Source organism: Leptonotus elevatus, chromosome 12 (assembly GCF_054856555.1).
Source record: "Leptonotus elevatus isolate MCC_2025b chromosome 12, RoL_Lele_1.0, whole genome shotgun sequence".
NCBI lineage: Eukaryota > Metazoa > Chordata > Actinopteri > Syngnathiformes > Syngnathidae > Leptonotus > Leptonotus elevatus.
This window is the reverse complement of record NC_141250.1, coordinates 7,680,480-7,696,491: the sequence shown is the minus strand read 5'-3', so window position 1 is coordinate 7,696,491 and position 16,012 is coordinate 7,680,480. Positions and strand designations below refer to the sequence as shown.

General features: G+C 38.7%; 1 protein-coding gene across 1 annotated transcript; it reads right to left on the bottom strand.

The window, feature by feature from the left end:
- Window positions 1-4,325: 4,325 nt before the first annotated feature.
- Window positions 4,326-9,074, bottom strand: LOC147164400 (G protein-coupled receptor 183). The gene is made up of 3 exons (XM_086091624.1): window positions 8,697-9,074; window positions 8,059-8,567; window positions 4,326-5,683 (listed from the first exon to the last, which is right to left on the bottom strand). Exons 1-3 carry the CDS (start codon window positions 9,019-9,021, stop codon window positions 5,516-5,518), a joined length of 1,002 nt encoding a protein of 333 aa, XP_085947750.1. The 5' UTR covers window positions 9,022-9,074; the 3' UTR covers window positions 4,326-5,515.
- Between the last annotated feature and the right edge of the window lie 6,938 nt (window positions 9,075-16,012).

Sequence of the window (16,012 nt, the reverse complement as noted above, 5' to 3'; positions counted from 1 at the left end):
TGCCATCCGGCCCAAAATCAAGATAATCTTACATGGTACCATTTAGGAATTGGGAGTGACTATTTTGTTAAGCATTTACAAATGTAGCCGTAGTATTCACTGCGTTAATGAGCTCAACCGTCGTTTGTTCAAAACAAGTCCGGCGGAGAGGCAGAGGAAGCGTTCCGACTTCCTCATGGCCGAGACGTGTGCTTGTGACTCACTGGGGGCCTCTCCGACGGTCATGCCCCTCGCTGACAGACCGCGCATGGCCCGCTGTGCCGCCTGCGCTATTTTTACACAACAATGCCCGAGGAAAAGTCGCCAACTATGTTCTCACACTGCTCCCGCCTTTCGTATTTTCAACATGCAGCAAGTTATGATGCTAGTGATGACAAAGTGAATGGGAGGACATGCCTCAGAGCATCTCATGCTCATCATTACTGTGCACATCCTGACTTGAATAAAGGAAGTTGTGAGACAGACACTTGACAAAGGAAATCCTCTGTTGAAATATGCAAATTTTAATGTATCGTCTCTGCCTCAGATGCTGTCATTCAGACATTTGCAAACTAAAAGCACTGTGGTGGGAAATATGTATTTTACCAAGGCCTTGAGTGGAGACTTACCCAACTTATCCATTGATTTCTCCTCCTATTTCCTTCTCTGAATATGTGGAATCAAGAAGTTAGTCAAGTGAAAAAGAACGCGTTTATAGAAACAAAACAAAACAAATACAGATATTGGTTTATTGACTTGTGACCCATTTTGAGCTCCCAGTCATAAATTTGGGGAATCCCTGTTCTCATTTGCAACAGTGATAATGAAAGTGAATGAACCCAAACAAGGTTTTTGGGTGATTAGCGCATGTATTTTGTAATTTTATTTTTAGGCATATTTGCATATTAATGAACTACAGTTTGCTTTTAAAATCATTAATGTTAGGTATGAATCTCTGATGTCCAAATTTGCTCAATTTAATATTTTTTCATAAACTGATCTTTATGACAAAATGTTTGACAACTCAAAAATTAATGTCTTTATTTCCTGAAAAACAGTGAAATATGTATATGTTTTAAATTAAGTCACAATACAGCCATGAATATTGAAACTGATAATATATAAACAGCTCATCAGCAAGCTCTGCATAAGCCTGATAACGATCCTGGTGATTGGAATCAGCTTGTGTTGGAAGAGGGAAGCCTCCAAAACCTGCAGGACTCCGGCCCTCAAGGACCGAGTTTGCCCACTACTGCCCTAGATTAAACTGAGCTGCATACGGTGGCCAAGACCATCCAAACATTTTGCAGAAGACCAAGCACACTGACGACTTGGATTACTGGAACTGGATGTATTGTGGTCTGATGAGACCACCAGCTCCATGATGACATCATGGAAGAGTGGAAGATGATTCCAATGGCAACCTGTTAACCTCTAGTAAACTTAGCCCAAGAGAGTTAAGACAGTGCTGGAAAATCAAGGTGGGCATTTTCACTATGGGGCATGCTCACTTTTGTTGCCAGGGGTTTTGCTATTAATTAGTGTATTTTGATAGAACAATACACAGTTATATAAGCTGTATGCTACTTTTCATTGCGTCCAAGTGGCATTTCTTCAGTGATGTTCCAGAATTATGAGGGGTGTGCTCACTTTTGTGTGTACTTTACATAGTAGCAAATGGGTCTATAGAGTCCAAAGTTAGAACTGCGTTGCAAGTTTGAAAAGTGTGTGGTTTGAGGTAGTAAATGAGATTAGTCTATCCATGTTGCCTGGAGAAAGCCAAACCCCTGCTGACCAAATATTCAACATAACAAATTAATAACATTGAGGACAAGAAATATAAAAAGGAATGAGGAATTAAAAATTAAAAATAAAACACAAGGGAATGTGTTAACACAACTGTACAAATTAGGAGCAGGGATCCTGTTGGTTTGATTTGAACCAGTTTCTAGGTGAGTTTGGAAGGTGTTAAATGTGGGTTCTTCTCGATACTGTACAAGTTATGTCATTCTATGTGTGTATTCTAATACAGTTTAAGAAAATGTGTATCTAAAAGGCATGTCATAATCATTATTATTATTATTTCACAGTTATTACTATTAACACATATCACTCTGACTGCCTGTGACGTTGGTGAGTGCAATGCACAGATAAACATGCGTGACCCAGAGCTGATTTGTTCAACATGCGGTCGAGATAAAGATTGCATTATGTGCACAGGAAACGACTGTGGTTTGCTCCTTGTTTCGAAACAAAACGACACTTTAAAACTCGCAGCAGACTGGTGGGAATTTGTATTAAGTGAATTTAAAATTGAAGAAACAAAGCAATAAGTAGCCTAACTTGAAGAGACAATTTAAAATGTTAAATAGCCAATAAAACTAGATTCATTATCATTACAATTTAATGAGCTCATGAACAAGAGCTGTATAAAAAAAACAAAAAAACTGTTACTGTAAAGGTGGCTTGATGTTTGTGAGAAAGCAGTAGAATATTTGGCAACATTTTGCTGTGGTGTGTTATTCACGCAAACACGCACACATACAAACACTGTCTCCTAAATGGGGAAGCGAACCCACGCCGACCTGTATCGTAGGTAAGTGACGGTACCACTTCGCCACCTGGAGCCCATCATTTTTTAAAAGTGTTTCTAATATTTTCCGCCATCTCACCACTTTGATCTCAAAATATTTATTACTGTAGGACATAATGGAAATACAAATAATCTTTCTGGGTTCTCATAAGTGGCCGACTGTTGACAACTAGCTTTGCTGGGATTCGCAATTTGATGAACACCTTTGCGATGTTGCAGATGTAATGGCCAATTAAAAATAGCATGTTGTACTGCATGAGCGTTCACAGTAAAACTGGTAAAAGGTACTGTGCAAAGGGGCGTTTTGAGTGAACTGGACACGATGTTCAGTCTATTGAATCCAGGGTCGGTTGGTTCCAGGTCCATTCAATTACAGTTCCACTGTATCATTATTACAGTACTGTATGTTGGCATGATCAAAAGTATGGGGAACAGTGTTCTCCCACTGTTTGCTCAGGATAGGGACCAAAAAACCCTGCCTTGAATAATGAAACTCTGCAAGTAATTGACAACTCCCAAGAGGTTTTTATTTATGGATGCCACAACATGGCAGTAAAACACTGCTTTTGTCTAAAATAAACTCTTAATTAATTTCAATTTAATTCCTTGGCACCAAGATGCCTGCCACAAGTTGTGCCAAAGCAACGTTTTGTTTGAGATTTTATAGCACAAAAACAATAATCATGTGAGTTTTTCTGAAAATAATGGAGAATATTTATTAATTCATATTTTCCAATGAGTGAATGGTGAGTCACAAAGCGCAACAAATCTGCGAATGGTAAGATAAGATAAGTGCCTATAGTAAGAATAGTGACGTTAATGAAGAGGGTCAAAGTGGTGGCCAAATCCTGATAATATACTTATTGTTTCTCCAGTATAGTGGTTGGACATGTATTTGTTTGGTTATTCAATTCTGTCTTGCATATGAAGGTCGGCAGCACAATGAATTGATTAACACGTTTGCCTCACAGTTCTGTGTTGCAGGGTTTGAATTATTCCTGTGTGAAGTTTGTATGCTATCCCTGTGCTTGTGAAGCATTCTTCAGGTAGGGGAGACTGGGGTAAGTTGTCACATTGCAATTTTCTTCTCCGCCAGAGGGCGCAACGGAAAACTGGAATACTAGTTTTCTTGGTATAAATGGTCAGGGGTTGTGTACTGTCTGAGAAGATAATAGCACTTTGTGAGCTGACATGAGTGGCAGTTGTGAGCTGACATGAGTGGCAGTTATCTGTTTTGCACCACCCAAAGTAAAATATTTCAACTTCATATATTTAGAAACAGGCGTCGCACGTAGACAAATTCTAGCAGCAAATGATTTGGATTATTATTATTTTAGAGGAGAGATTCCGACATTTTGTCATGCCTCAGTCATTGCTCTGTTTTAAGATAACTTTAAACTAGAGCAAGTATTAGCCAACATTGTAGTTTGGGGCAACTTGTCTCAGTCATTTTGGGGTTTGTTGTCACATATGCAAAGAATGGGCCAATAAAAAATACACCATGTTTGGACTAGCCAGAATTGTTCTTCAGATGATGAGTCTGAAATTAGTTTGCCAGGTTTTGTTTCATTGTTTAAAAATTGATTTTCCAGTTGTTCGAACTACAGTTTTGCTCACATGTCAGGACTGGTTTAAGTTTCATGATGAACCATCCATCCATTAAAAATTTTTTATCTATATAATTTCATCTCAAATGTCCAGTTTCAGGGAAACAAAATACGCATTTGAGCCTGAGAGCCATGACCTACATGCCAGCAATTCTTAAGGACTTTAATATATTTCATAATATTTTATGCTAAAATGTGCTCAATGACTATGGTAAATTTTCAATATTAATGATAAACAATTTCTCTTGATGTAAAAGCAGAACAAAAAACAAAAAAAGGAGAACAAGGATAATTTTGTCCTTGTTTTATTAGTTGCAAAATCAAGTGTGACATCTTACCCCATATACTGTGACAACTTACCCATTGGTAGAGCAACATGTCTCATGTTCACTCCCTGTATTTGATGGCTTATAACTGACTGACATAAAGTATGAAAATGACATGAATACAAAACATATACCTAAGACTTTGGCCTTTCATCTGATATACATTTTGTTTATATAAGATGTATTGTTTCCAAGAAATATATACATTTGTTAAAAGTGGTACAACTAGCCCCGGTCTCCCCTACTCTGGCTTCACCCAGTTTTAGAAAAATACAATTGATTGCCGACTGTGTGAATCTGATGGTTGTTTGCCTGTCTATACAGTACTTAGATTGTGTACCCTACAACTGGCTGGCGAACAGACCAAAATCATCTGGGATTGATTCCAGCACACAAATGACCCCATGAAGACAAGTGGTACAAAACATTTATGAATGAATGTATGATTGTGCGGCCCTCTTGGACTTTGAGGCAGTATTTGGGGGACCAACAGTACTATGCTCTGGTAGAAGAGAGGTGTTGCAGCTTTGCTCGAGGTTCATAGGGTCAGTGAGAGCAGCAGGCAGCTTGCAGTTACGACAAGAAGACACGGGAGGACAGCAAAATATCAAATGGCCCAGACTAAAATGTGACCAGTGCTGCATTCAAGCAGACAAAGTGTTAGTTTGACTTGCGAACAAACACACGCACGCACGCATGCCCGCACGCACGCACGCACGCGCGCACACACACACCTGTGCGTGAGCAGTACATGAGGAAGTGGCATTGGCATTCACCACAAAGCTTCCTACGCTCACGGCAACGACTCTTACTGAGATGTGTTCCTAATTCTTTGCCCTTGTGATGTAACTAAAAAAGGTAACATTTTGTCACAGATGCACTAAAAGCTTCTTTAACCAGAAAGTTATGCAAAGTATAGTCAACAAGGAAGGCACTAAAATATTAGTAAAGCATTAGAGTATACCAAACTACAATATAGAAGTGAAATTAAACCCCCTTTTTTTAATTTCTCAGCTGTTGCTACTGCTGTTTTCAGCTGTCTTGGATGAGGTAGCGTCGGAGCCAGAGCACAGGCGGTCCTTAAACAAGCTCAACATTTGTTTCTTGTACGTCTTAATGGCAAAGAAGTAGATGACCGGGTCCAAGCAGCAGTTGAAATTCATGAGTGAGACGGTAATCTGTAACAAAAGGATTATTATTACTATTATTAGTGGTGATTTTGCATCGGGGAACGGATCCTGCAGATTGCACATATGACAAAGACCTGATACTTTTTCTTAAACATGGACAGTAAACATGTACAGCGATTCACTGCCTATTTGAGGTTCAATATTCACAAATTTGCACATCTACCTTTTTTATTCCTGTGGAATCTAACCTCAGCTATTCGCTAAAAAAAACTAATAATAATTCATATATTTTAAAAACCCTCCATTGATTTCAATAATATGCACACAAAAAAAAGTTCTATCACATCAACGCAATTTTTTTAAGTATATAATCGTAGGTCTAGTGATCACTAATTATATTGCGTAGGTATCGACGGTCCTTACAGGAAACAGACACATTTCACCAACTTGTTATTGCTATGGATACCTGAAGGGCAATTTTGCAAATGTAGAATTGTTTTAGTTACCGTATTGTTTGTAATACTGGCCACCACTGATATAGATGTCACCCTGATGACAGATGCTACCTTAAATATGGTAATGTACATTTTTTTCCTGTAGAGTGGTTCATTCATTGTTTTTTAGTTCACAATTTACTAAGTAAATGAAATTGCAATTTACTAAGTAAATGAAATTGCTTTGTAGGCTATTCAAGTAGTACTAGTTGTCAGGGACAGACTGGCCATTGGGATTTTTGGGAGTTATCCAAATGGCCGGCCCATTTTCAGGGTCACACCCCCGCGTCCTTCCCCCATCAATAAATATTAATCGGCGTATGTAATGTCGGAAAGCCCAGCCCAGTCGACGTTTATGATTAACGCATGTCTGTTATCTTATCCTCCTCAATGTCCTTTCTTAAAATATTTGGGTAAATAAAACCTTCTTCTTTTTTTTTTAACACAATGTATTTAATTTTTAAACAAAATCTAGAATATTTGATACATTAACAATCATATACCATGTTAAGTTTAAATAAATAAATACATGTTTGCAATCAATGGTAAACTCTTTTTAGAACAGACCCCAGCTATGTCACGGTGGTACCGACACAGCACAGTGCAAAATGCGAAAGCTACCCATGTGTATCTTTACTCCCCCTCCGCTTCTTCTGTGAACGAGCTTGCTTGAGGAGGGAAAAAAAGTTAATTGAAGGCAATTAACTTCAAAGAGGCCGCTTGTTAAAACAGTCATAACCGTTATTGGCCCATGCCTAGGACTTGCCACTTTAGCTAGATGAGCTGCCCAATGAGTATGACTGCTCTAGAGCAGTGACTCTTAACCATTGGGCCGCGGATCGCCATCTAGTGGGCCGCAAAGTAATTTCAGTTATGTAACTTTGGGCCGCGACGGCCACAGCTTTCAATTGAGGCTTTGTACACATGTAGCAGGGTATTTTTAAAACCGAATTCACCCCCCCCCCCCCTTTCAGTGTAGAAAAAAAAAACTATCTGTAATATTGCCCGGTAGTATTGTGCTAAATTCATTTATAATCCTCCGTATTCTGTTTGGCCACGCTGCAGTTAGCATGTTGTAGGGCAGGGCACGCGGGTTACTGCACGCAATCGACGAGGGTGAAACAGCATTGCAGAACCTCCGTTCAATGTGCTGCCCTTGACGCTCACAAATATCTTGCATCTAATAATGCCAAAATATGCGGGGAAGTAATGCAGCACGTCGGAATTTTATTTAATGTTTTCTTCTATTTCTGGCTTTCGGTATGCGTTCAGTCCCTTGTCATTTTTGTCCAATGGGAGCACAGATCGACACGCGGGTCGACGTGATTACGCAATATAGTCCACTTGCAAAAAGCAGTGTGAATATAAACCACACCAAACGGAAAAAAATGTCCGCTTTTGGTCTGGACCAAACAAGCTTTTCTGGTCTGAATACACCCATAGACGAATGGACGCTGCAATTAATTTTGTTCTCGCAGATTGACGAGCAAATCAACGTGGAGCAGTCGAAGAGATTGATAATGTGAAGAACTCCCATGAGTGAATCACAATTATCAATCTGGTTATACTGCCTCGTTTGTTTAAAAAAAGAAAAATCCACATAAACTCACATAAAAACTGAGAATTCCGGCTTGTTGGACATCTTATTGGGTGTCAGTGTTTACACATAAATAAATGTGATGACCACATTGTATGTTATTTGATCATGATTTTATAAACCTTAACTATATTTAATTTAGTTATTAAATGCGGACAATAATAAGTCAACATCAATTTCTGAATGGGCCCAAGGCCACTTTTTACAGGAAAAGTTGGGCCCCAAGGTAAAAAAGATAGAGAACCCCTGCTCTAGAGGATGGTTCTGGGATGTATCCCTCACGATCAATGTACATTCACTGAATGTTTTTTTTTTTTTTTAAGATGTCCTACCTGGGAGGACACCTTAAAGCCCCTCAGCTCCTCACACGAGACCTCATGATGGATCATTCGGCACATGAACTGCATCACATTGAGGTGGTATGGGCTGAAGCACACGATGAAGGTGAGGAGGATGAGGAGAATGATGCTGTTGGCTCGTTGGTTCCTTCTCGATGCAGAATTCCGCTCGGCTGCCGCCCGCCGCAGCTTCAGGTGGACGCTGGTGTAGGAGGACAGGATGGCGGCGAACGGGCAGCAGAAGGAGACGACGCAGGCCAAGATCAAGAAGTGCGGCATCCACTTGGAACTATCGAGGTTGAAGTACTCCATGCAGGTCCGTCTGCCCTCGTGATGCTGCAGCATGCTGCGGAACAGCAGAGGAACAACCTGGGCGGACACCAGAGCCCAAACCAAACAGCAGACCCAACGGACCATCTTGACCCGCCGTAGACAGCGCAGCCGCTGAGGATGCACCACGGCCAGATAGCGGTCTAGACTGATGCAGGTCATGAAACCAATTCCTGGGAGGAAACATCAAATTACAAAACTAACTGAGCAAATAAATCAAGGAGAATGTTGTCGAGAATATTTCACTGCTAAACTGTGGTTTGAGGTTATTGCTAAAGTACGTCCATCCATCCCTTGTTTACCTGCGTACGTGTTGGCGAAGAAGAGGAGTGTGCTCATCCTACAGAGGAGGTCCCCAAAGGGCCAGTCAAAATGCAGGATGTAGTAAACGATCCTTCCCGGCAGCGTCAGCGTGAACAGGCCGTCGGACAAGGCCAGGTTAAGCAGGTATATGGCGGTGGAGTTCCACTTCTGCTTTCTCTGGCAGATCACCACCAGGACCAAAGCGTTGCCGCACACGCTGAAGATGAAGACGAGAGAGTAGAAGATTGGATAGAGGACCACGGCGGCTCGCTGGTAGACGAGCACGTCACAGCTGGTCTGGTTGGTGGCGTTGCCAGCAGCCATGGAGCTCTAGAAAATCACTGTCAGGAGCAATAAAGTTAACGATGCATTAAGCACTACGCTTAAGCGATGATTGACGGTTTATACTGAACATGTGCTCTTCCAGTTGTGGCATATAGTGTTGTAATACTTGGAAATGCATCTGTGGGCTCTCCGTTGCCACCACTGCTTTTTCATGTCACGCACACACAGCCAGGCAGGCTTTTTGGTGTACTGCAAAAACACACTCATTCACCGCTTTACATGGCAAGATGTTAGATGTTGTAGATAACTATCTATAGCTGTATATTTGTTTTCAACTTCAAAAAGTTTATTTCGCAATTTTAATCTGGAGTTTCAGCTCGGGAACCATATTCTTTTTTTTTGTGTGCGCGTGTTATACTCACAACTGTCTGGTCACATTAACACAAAATAAAAACTAACTTGAACTAACTAACCAATTCAAATAAATGGGTCCAACAAACAAATAAATTAACTCAAACGAATAACTAATTTAAACAAATAAGATAACTAATTTAACTTACAAACAAACAAACAAAAAACTCAAACATCATAAACAAATTCGAACAGTTACAGAGAGACCTTGAAACTAACACATTCAAACAAAAGCTAACCAACAACCAAACTAGCAAAAATAATTCCAAACAAACTAAACACCTAACTCTCATTACAACAAATGAGCTAGCCAGACAAACAAAGAAAAAATAATAATTTTGGATAAGCAAACACTCCAACTAACAAAAACAAACAAGCCAATTTGACAATGACTACAGCAGCATTACTGCAACGCAGTACCCGTAGTTACAACGGTGTCGGTGCATGTACACATTGTGACCCGCGTGCTTATGGAAGGTTAGCTTGAGGTTTCACATGTTCACTTAGAAGTAGCGGTATGGAGCCCCTCTGCTGCCAGGGTATGATTATTATTTTTTTGGTGCTAATCTGTACCCACAGTTTACTTATCTGTACCGATCGTTTAGCACGTCAATAACAAACAAAGAAGAACACTCGAATATATAGATACAAGTTTGATTTATTTGAAAACTGGAATAGTGTGGAGTGTGAAATGGGCGAGAAACTCCATGCCATTTTGATTTTGTGGAAATGAAAGCAGGTTATAATAAGTGTTTTTTAAGCTTCCACAAGCGTTTCGTCTGACGGCAGAAAATGGTAATTTTTTTTTTTTTTGGGGAAATGAAAATGAATGAAAAATAAAAATGGTAAATTTGATGTGAGGATTAGTTATGTATTCTACAAAAGTACAAACAATGGATAACTCAAATGAGCAGCGACGCTGAAGTAGGCGATACTGTTGCGCTCCTGTCTATTAGCCTATATTATCAAACCTAACACGCAATTGCATTTTCTGGCCTGAAGATAGCAGTGTTTTCACAGTTTTGCATTAGTGAAGACGCTGGTTTCCTCGTTGCCTTCAATTAAAAAAAAAAACACTGCTTTTAACCTGCTCTCATTTCCACAAAATCAAAATGGCATGGAGTTTCTCACATGTTTCACACTCAACACTACTCAAATAATAATAAATCAAACTTGTATCTATATATTTGAGTGTTCTTTTTTGTTTATTATTGACGTGCTAAAATGTGGGTAAAAATTAGTTAACTGTGGGTGCAGATTGCTAAATTGTGAGTACACATTGCTAAACTGTGAGTACAGATTGCTAACCTGTGGGAACAGATTACTAAACTGTGGGAACAAATTAGTAAACTGTGGGTACAGATTAGCAACCAAACAAAAAAATGTTTTCATACCCTGGCACAAGAGGCTCCATATAGATGGAACATACAGGTATTTTTTTATTTATTTTTTTAATGTTTTTTTTTTAAGAACTTCCATCTATAACTGGCATCCTGTGGTGTACCATAATTTACTCGCGACACATGCATGCGGAGTTTAACCCCAGATTTCGGAGAAAGATTCAAAAGATACAGATGTATGTTGTGGTAATGCTATGATGCTGTCATCTGATACGGCTAACCAAGATGCATTTCAGCAAAATTTAAATTAGCAGCGGTTGTTGGAAAGGAGCCAGTTCATTGCCTGATTGCTGTCGAGGTGCCCTCAAAAAAGAAACTGAACACTCTCTTGTTGTTCAGTGCACTCTTGTTTCCATAAGAGCCTATTTGTGGCAGAACAATAGAGGAGTTTGCGACCTTCTGTGACTTGAGAAAATACATTAATAAAAGTATTTAATTTGAAATTACTTTGGTTGTTTTTAAAATGTGGTTCTATATTTGAAGATTATGGTGGATTTTGTAGTAATAAAATGAAACATTGTTTTTCTTTTGTCGCTCAAACATGCGTCACAAGCGCACATGTGCAACAAGGTTTACTGAGGCATTTCCCCCCTGGCGGACAAACTATGGATAAATCCAAGAAAAGTAACATTTCTCAAATAAAACGTTTAATGCTATGTGCCTTTATTTTAAAAACAAACATCGGTCACATCTCACAACTGACAGTTTACAATCATGTGTAAGATGAAGGCAATTTCTAAAGCCCTGATGTGCAAAATAAATTAAAAATAAATAAATAATTAAATCAAAACATATTCACCCTGAATTGAACACTCGAATTGTTCTATTTGTCCTTGAATCTTATCACACCCCATGGAGATACAGTACATATGGACTTGTTTTGTATTTTATTGGAGAGATGCATACCACATAATATGCAGTGTTATTCTAACTTTAGATGTTAAAGTTTTTTTTTAGTTCCTGATGTTTTTTCTTGTTTTTGTTTTTCTTCGCCCAGTGATAGGCAGTTTTTTTTCTCAGTAATGTCGATAATGCCTTCAATAATTTTGACTAATTTTGAGTACCGGTAAATAATAACTAACTAGTAATTTAGCACGTTGCTATTCTACAGCATTACCGTAGTCTGATTAAAGTTAGTATTCAAATACTTAATGTGCAACATTTTGACAAAATAAAGTTTGCAAAATGTACAATTGTACAATGTGTATCCTCAGGGAAGACAGTAATTGCCACTAGTCTGTATATAGTACATAATAATGTTCTAGGACATATACCATTATTATAGTACCAACTAACTACACCATACAAATTGTGATAGGACATAAGCCATTAAAACAGAAATAATTAATAATACCGCAAAATCCATAAGTTGCACATCGACATAATGTGAACAAACCAACTAATTTGAGCAAACGAGTCATCTAATGTGAATAAATCTAACTTGAACATGATCCTACGTACTAACCAAATACTTAACTCAAACAAACAAACCTGCCACGGTGCCAAGCATCTAACTCAAACAAATGACAGATACTTGCTTTGAAAAAAAAACTAACTACCAGAACTAATTAACTCAAATAAACTAACTAACCACGGAAACAAATGGATTTTCTCAAGCATCCTTGTTTGGGACAAAGAAACCAGTCATCAGTTAAGTTTTCTTAAAAATAAAAAAAAATAAAAAGCTAGAGTGCTGACCTCCACCAGGGTCAGATGAGGTCAATCCAAATGATCCCCTCAGGTTTCTGTACTTTTCTCGTAACCCTGCTGACAAACAAACAAACAAGCAAACAAACAAACAAACAAACATACAAACAGACATAGCCTCGCTGAGCAAGCCAATGTGATTATTATACTACAGCTTGAATGATTAAGAGACCATAAATAGTTGGTGTGATTTATTATCACATCCAGCAAATGTCGCAGCTAGTTTAATCTAAATAGATGTCCTCCGGATCAGGAAAAGGTCACACACAATGTCAGCAGTCAGTAGTGGTTATAGCCCGACTTACTTAGGTCGCATTGGGGGCATGGTGTCATGCACAAACGTACTTGCTGCACTTCACGTGTGCATTTACACTCATTCTGCAGAGTTAAGCTTTCTCTAATATAGTATTGAGATTATGTAGGGCTAACAGTGAATTAATCCACGGTAATCAGGTCATGTGAAGCGAGTTTGTAAGTGGTTGTGGTGTATGCGGTCGGTCTTTCTAGGCTGATGATTGTGTGACGTGAAAGGTCTCAGGAAATGGAAAGTGACGACCCAGCGTGGAACAAGTATGGAAGTCACTTCTCAGAAATGTGACCTTTGTCTGCTGGCTAAATCAGGGGTGGGCTACCAGAGTGGGGGGTGAGGTCAGGAAGGTGATTTGAAGAGAATTATACAGTAATAGTCAATGGTGAAACTGTGGCCCCAGACGAACACCTCCCCAGAGGGTCTATCGTTTTAAAGACACCCTCATGGTGGAGGTGGACCAGTCTGCTGTGTTGCTGATCCAAATTGGAATTGACTTGTGGCGACCGCAACATGTGTGCAGACGCCAGCATGGTTCCACAAACGCTGCCTTGGCAAATTTGGGATGTTTTTTTTGTTTCCAGAGTACATCGCGTGCGAAGCAACCCTCACTGTTTCTGTATTTATTGTATCTGTATTTCTACACATAGTGGCTACTACAGCGTGTTGTCCACTTGAACTAATAACTCAAAGCAACTAATTCCAACAAACGAGATAACCAGCCTACTAACTCAAACAAGCAACAAATTGGAAGTTACTCATTTGAACAATCAAGCTAACCAAACTAAATTCAATAAACAAACAGGCACATTTACTTGAATGTTACTGACACTAATGTACTCTAACAAACCAAATATATCTGAACAATTAGCGTAACAACCAAAAATATGACTAACCAAATGAATAACAATCAACTGACCAGCTTACTAACTAGAACAAATAAGCTAGCAAAATAACTACGACCAACCAACTATAGCAAACTAACCTATCAATGAAATAATTTTGATCAAACTAGCTAACAACGTAATAACTCAAACAAACAAATTTAAGCAGAATAGCTTATTAAAAAACAACTCCAACAAAAAGAACTTAAGCTAATTTGATTAACAAGCTAACCCACTAACTCTAAGCTACTAATTTTGTAGAGTGACCCACTGTCCTCTTTTGGGAAGAAATTTGGGAGGACACACCATTTTCTTTTGTCCTGTTCGGGCGTCCGGGATTTGTATAAATTCATGAAAATGTCTGGTTGTCATCGCGTGACTAATAGGAGGTGAAGTACACTGTGTAACTGCGACTGGTACCACAATTTCCAGGCTGGGGAAAGTGTCCTCTTTATTTTAGAAATGGGAATATAGTCGCCCTACTAATTTGACAAAAAACAAGTGTAACCTGCTTACTGACTTGACCAAACAAGCTTGCAAAACAACTTGAACTAACCAACTAATTAAAAAAAGAAAAAAGAAAAAAGGCTAACAGCAATTTCAAAGAAGTAATTCAAACAAATGAGCTACCAATTGACAATTCCGAGTTTACGTCACAAATCAAAATGGCGGTCTAATGCTGCATTTGAGGAAAGTGGGAAGTCAGACTTTAGCACGGAATCGCCCCTTTGATCTTGTACATCCGAGTTGTAAAGTCAGAAAAAAAGCACCCTGACTTCACTGACCAGCTTCAATATTACGTCACTCGACAATGGCAAGCCGCATGGAGATACATACCGTGAATGACAAAACATATTACATTTACACGATTATAAACATATTTATCTATGTAGGCTATTTATTATAATGTTTTCATTTTATTTCATTTTTCATTTCAAAAATTTCATTCATTTGTAAAAGAAAAAAAAATGTAAAACTTCATAATTCTTCATCGTTGAAGGAAAAGGAGCACAAAAAAATTAATTTTTGTTGTTGTTGTATATGCCCCGTATCTCCCCAGAGTTCATTTACAAGGCAAAGTAATTAAAAACAACAACAACATAAACAACAACAGCAAAAAAATAATAAAAATAATATTAATTTGGTTATTTGAAAAATTTAACTGTACATAATCCAACGTGATTTTGACTGACAGTGTTAACCAGAACAACAATCTATTTTATCGGAATCAGCCATCTTTGTTTACATTCGCTACGAACGCTTTGAGGTCGGAACTGGGAGAAGTGGAATATGTCCAACTTCCCACCCTGACATCACGACTGGCTTCAATGTGACGTCACTCGGCAATTGAGACAAAGACCGTGATTGGCAATTGGCAAAACATTATTTACACAATTATAAACATATATCTCTTTATTTATTACGACATAAATGTAGTTAATCGAAGTAAGTAATGTGATTTGGACTGACTGCATTAACCAGAACAACAAACAATTTGTCGTAAACAACCAGCTTTGTTGTTTGCGTTTGCCTCGTTTAAACGCTTTGAGGTCAGAAATGGGACAATCCGAATGGGATCAGTCCGACTTCCTACGTTCTTCGAATGCAGCATTAACTCGGTAAAATAAAACTCTCCCCTCATTGAAATACACTGGACTTTGGATTGTTGTAATTTGATTTGTGTGGATTATTATTTTTTTTACCCAAACACACACACAAAAAAGAAAAAAAGTAATTTAATCAAACAAAAAGAAAAAAGCAATCAAGGTACTTGGTATCCAAAAACACAAAATTAACAAAGTACAAAACAAGATTCTAAGTAGCAAACACACAAAGGATAAGACAAGGCAAAAGTAAGCTAAGGAGGCAGCGCAAAACGACTACGACCGGTTTCAAAAGTGATCGGTTTCAAGCTCCGAAACCGCGCCATCGTGTGGACGAACGGCCTAAATGGTAAGAAACTTGAGAGGATACATTGAAACTGGCTTTCGTGTGGACGGGGCCTGAATGACACAAGGAACCAGGATGACAGGCACAGGTGGACATGATAAAACTTAATGAGACAATGACAAGTCATGGACATAAGACAACTACAATTAAAACCAAACACAGACTATGACAAAAATGTGATGAAATATGTCATTTGGCTACTATCACAATCTGCCTAGTCACAGGCAAAAGAAATTCAATATGCCGTTTGTTTGCGCTGTATGAGAAATACAGATGTTGGGAATTGTTATTTAAAAAAAAAAGTTTACAAACAAACAAACAAGCTAGCATTTCCAGTCAGTCACAGGGACATAGAGACAGATAATTATTAA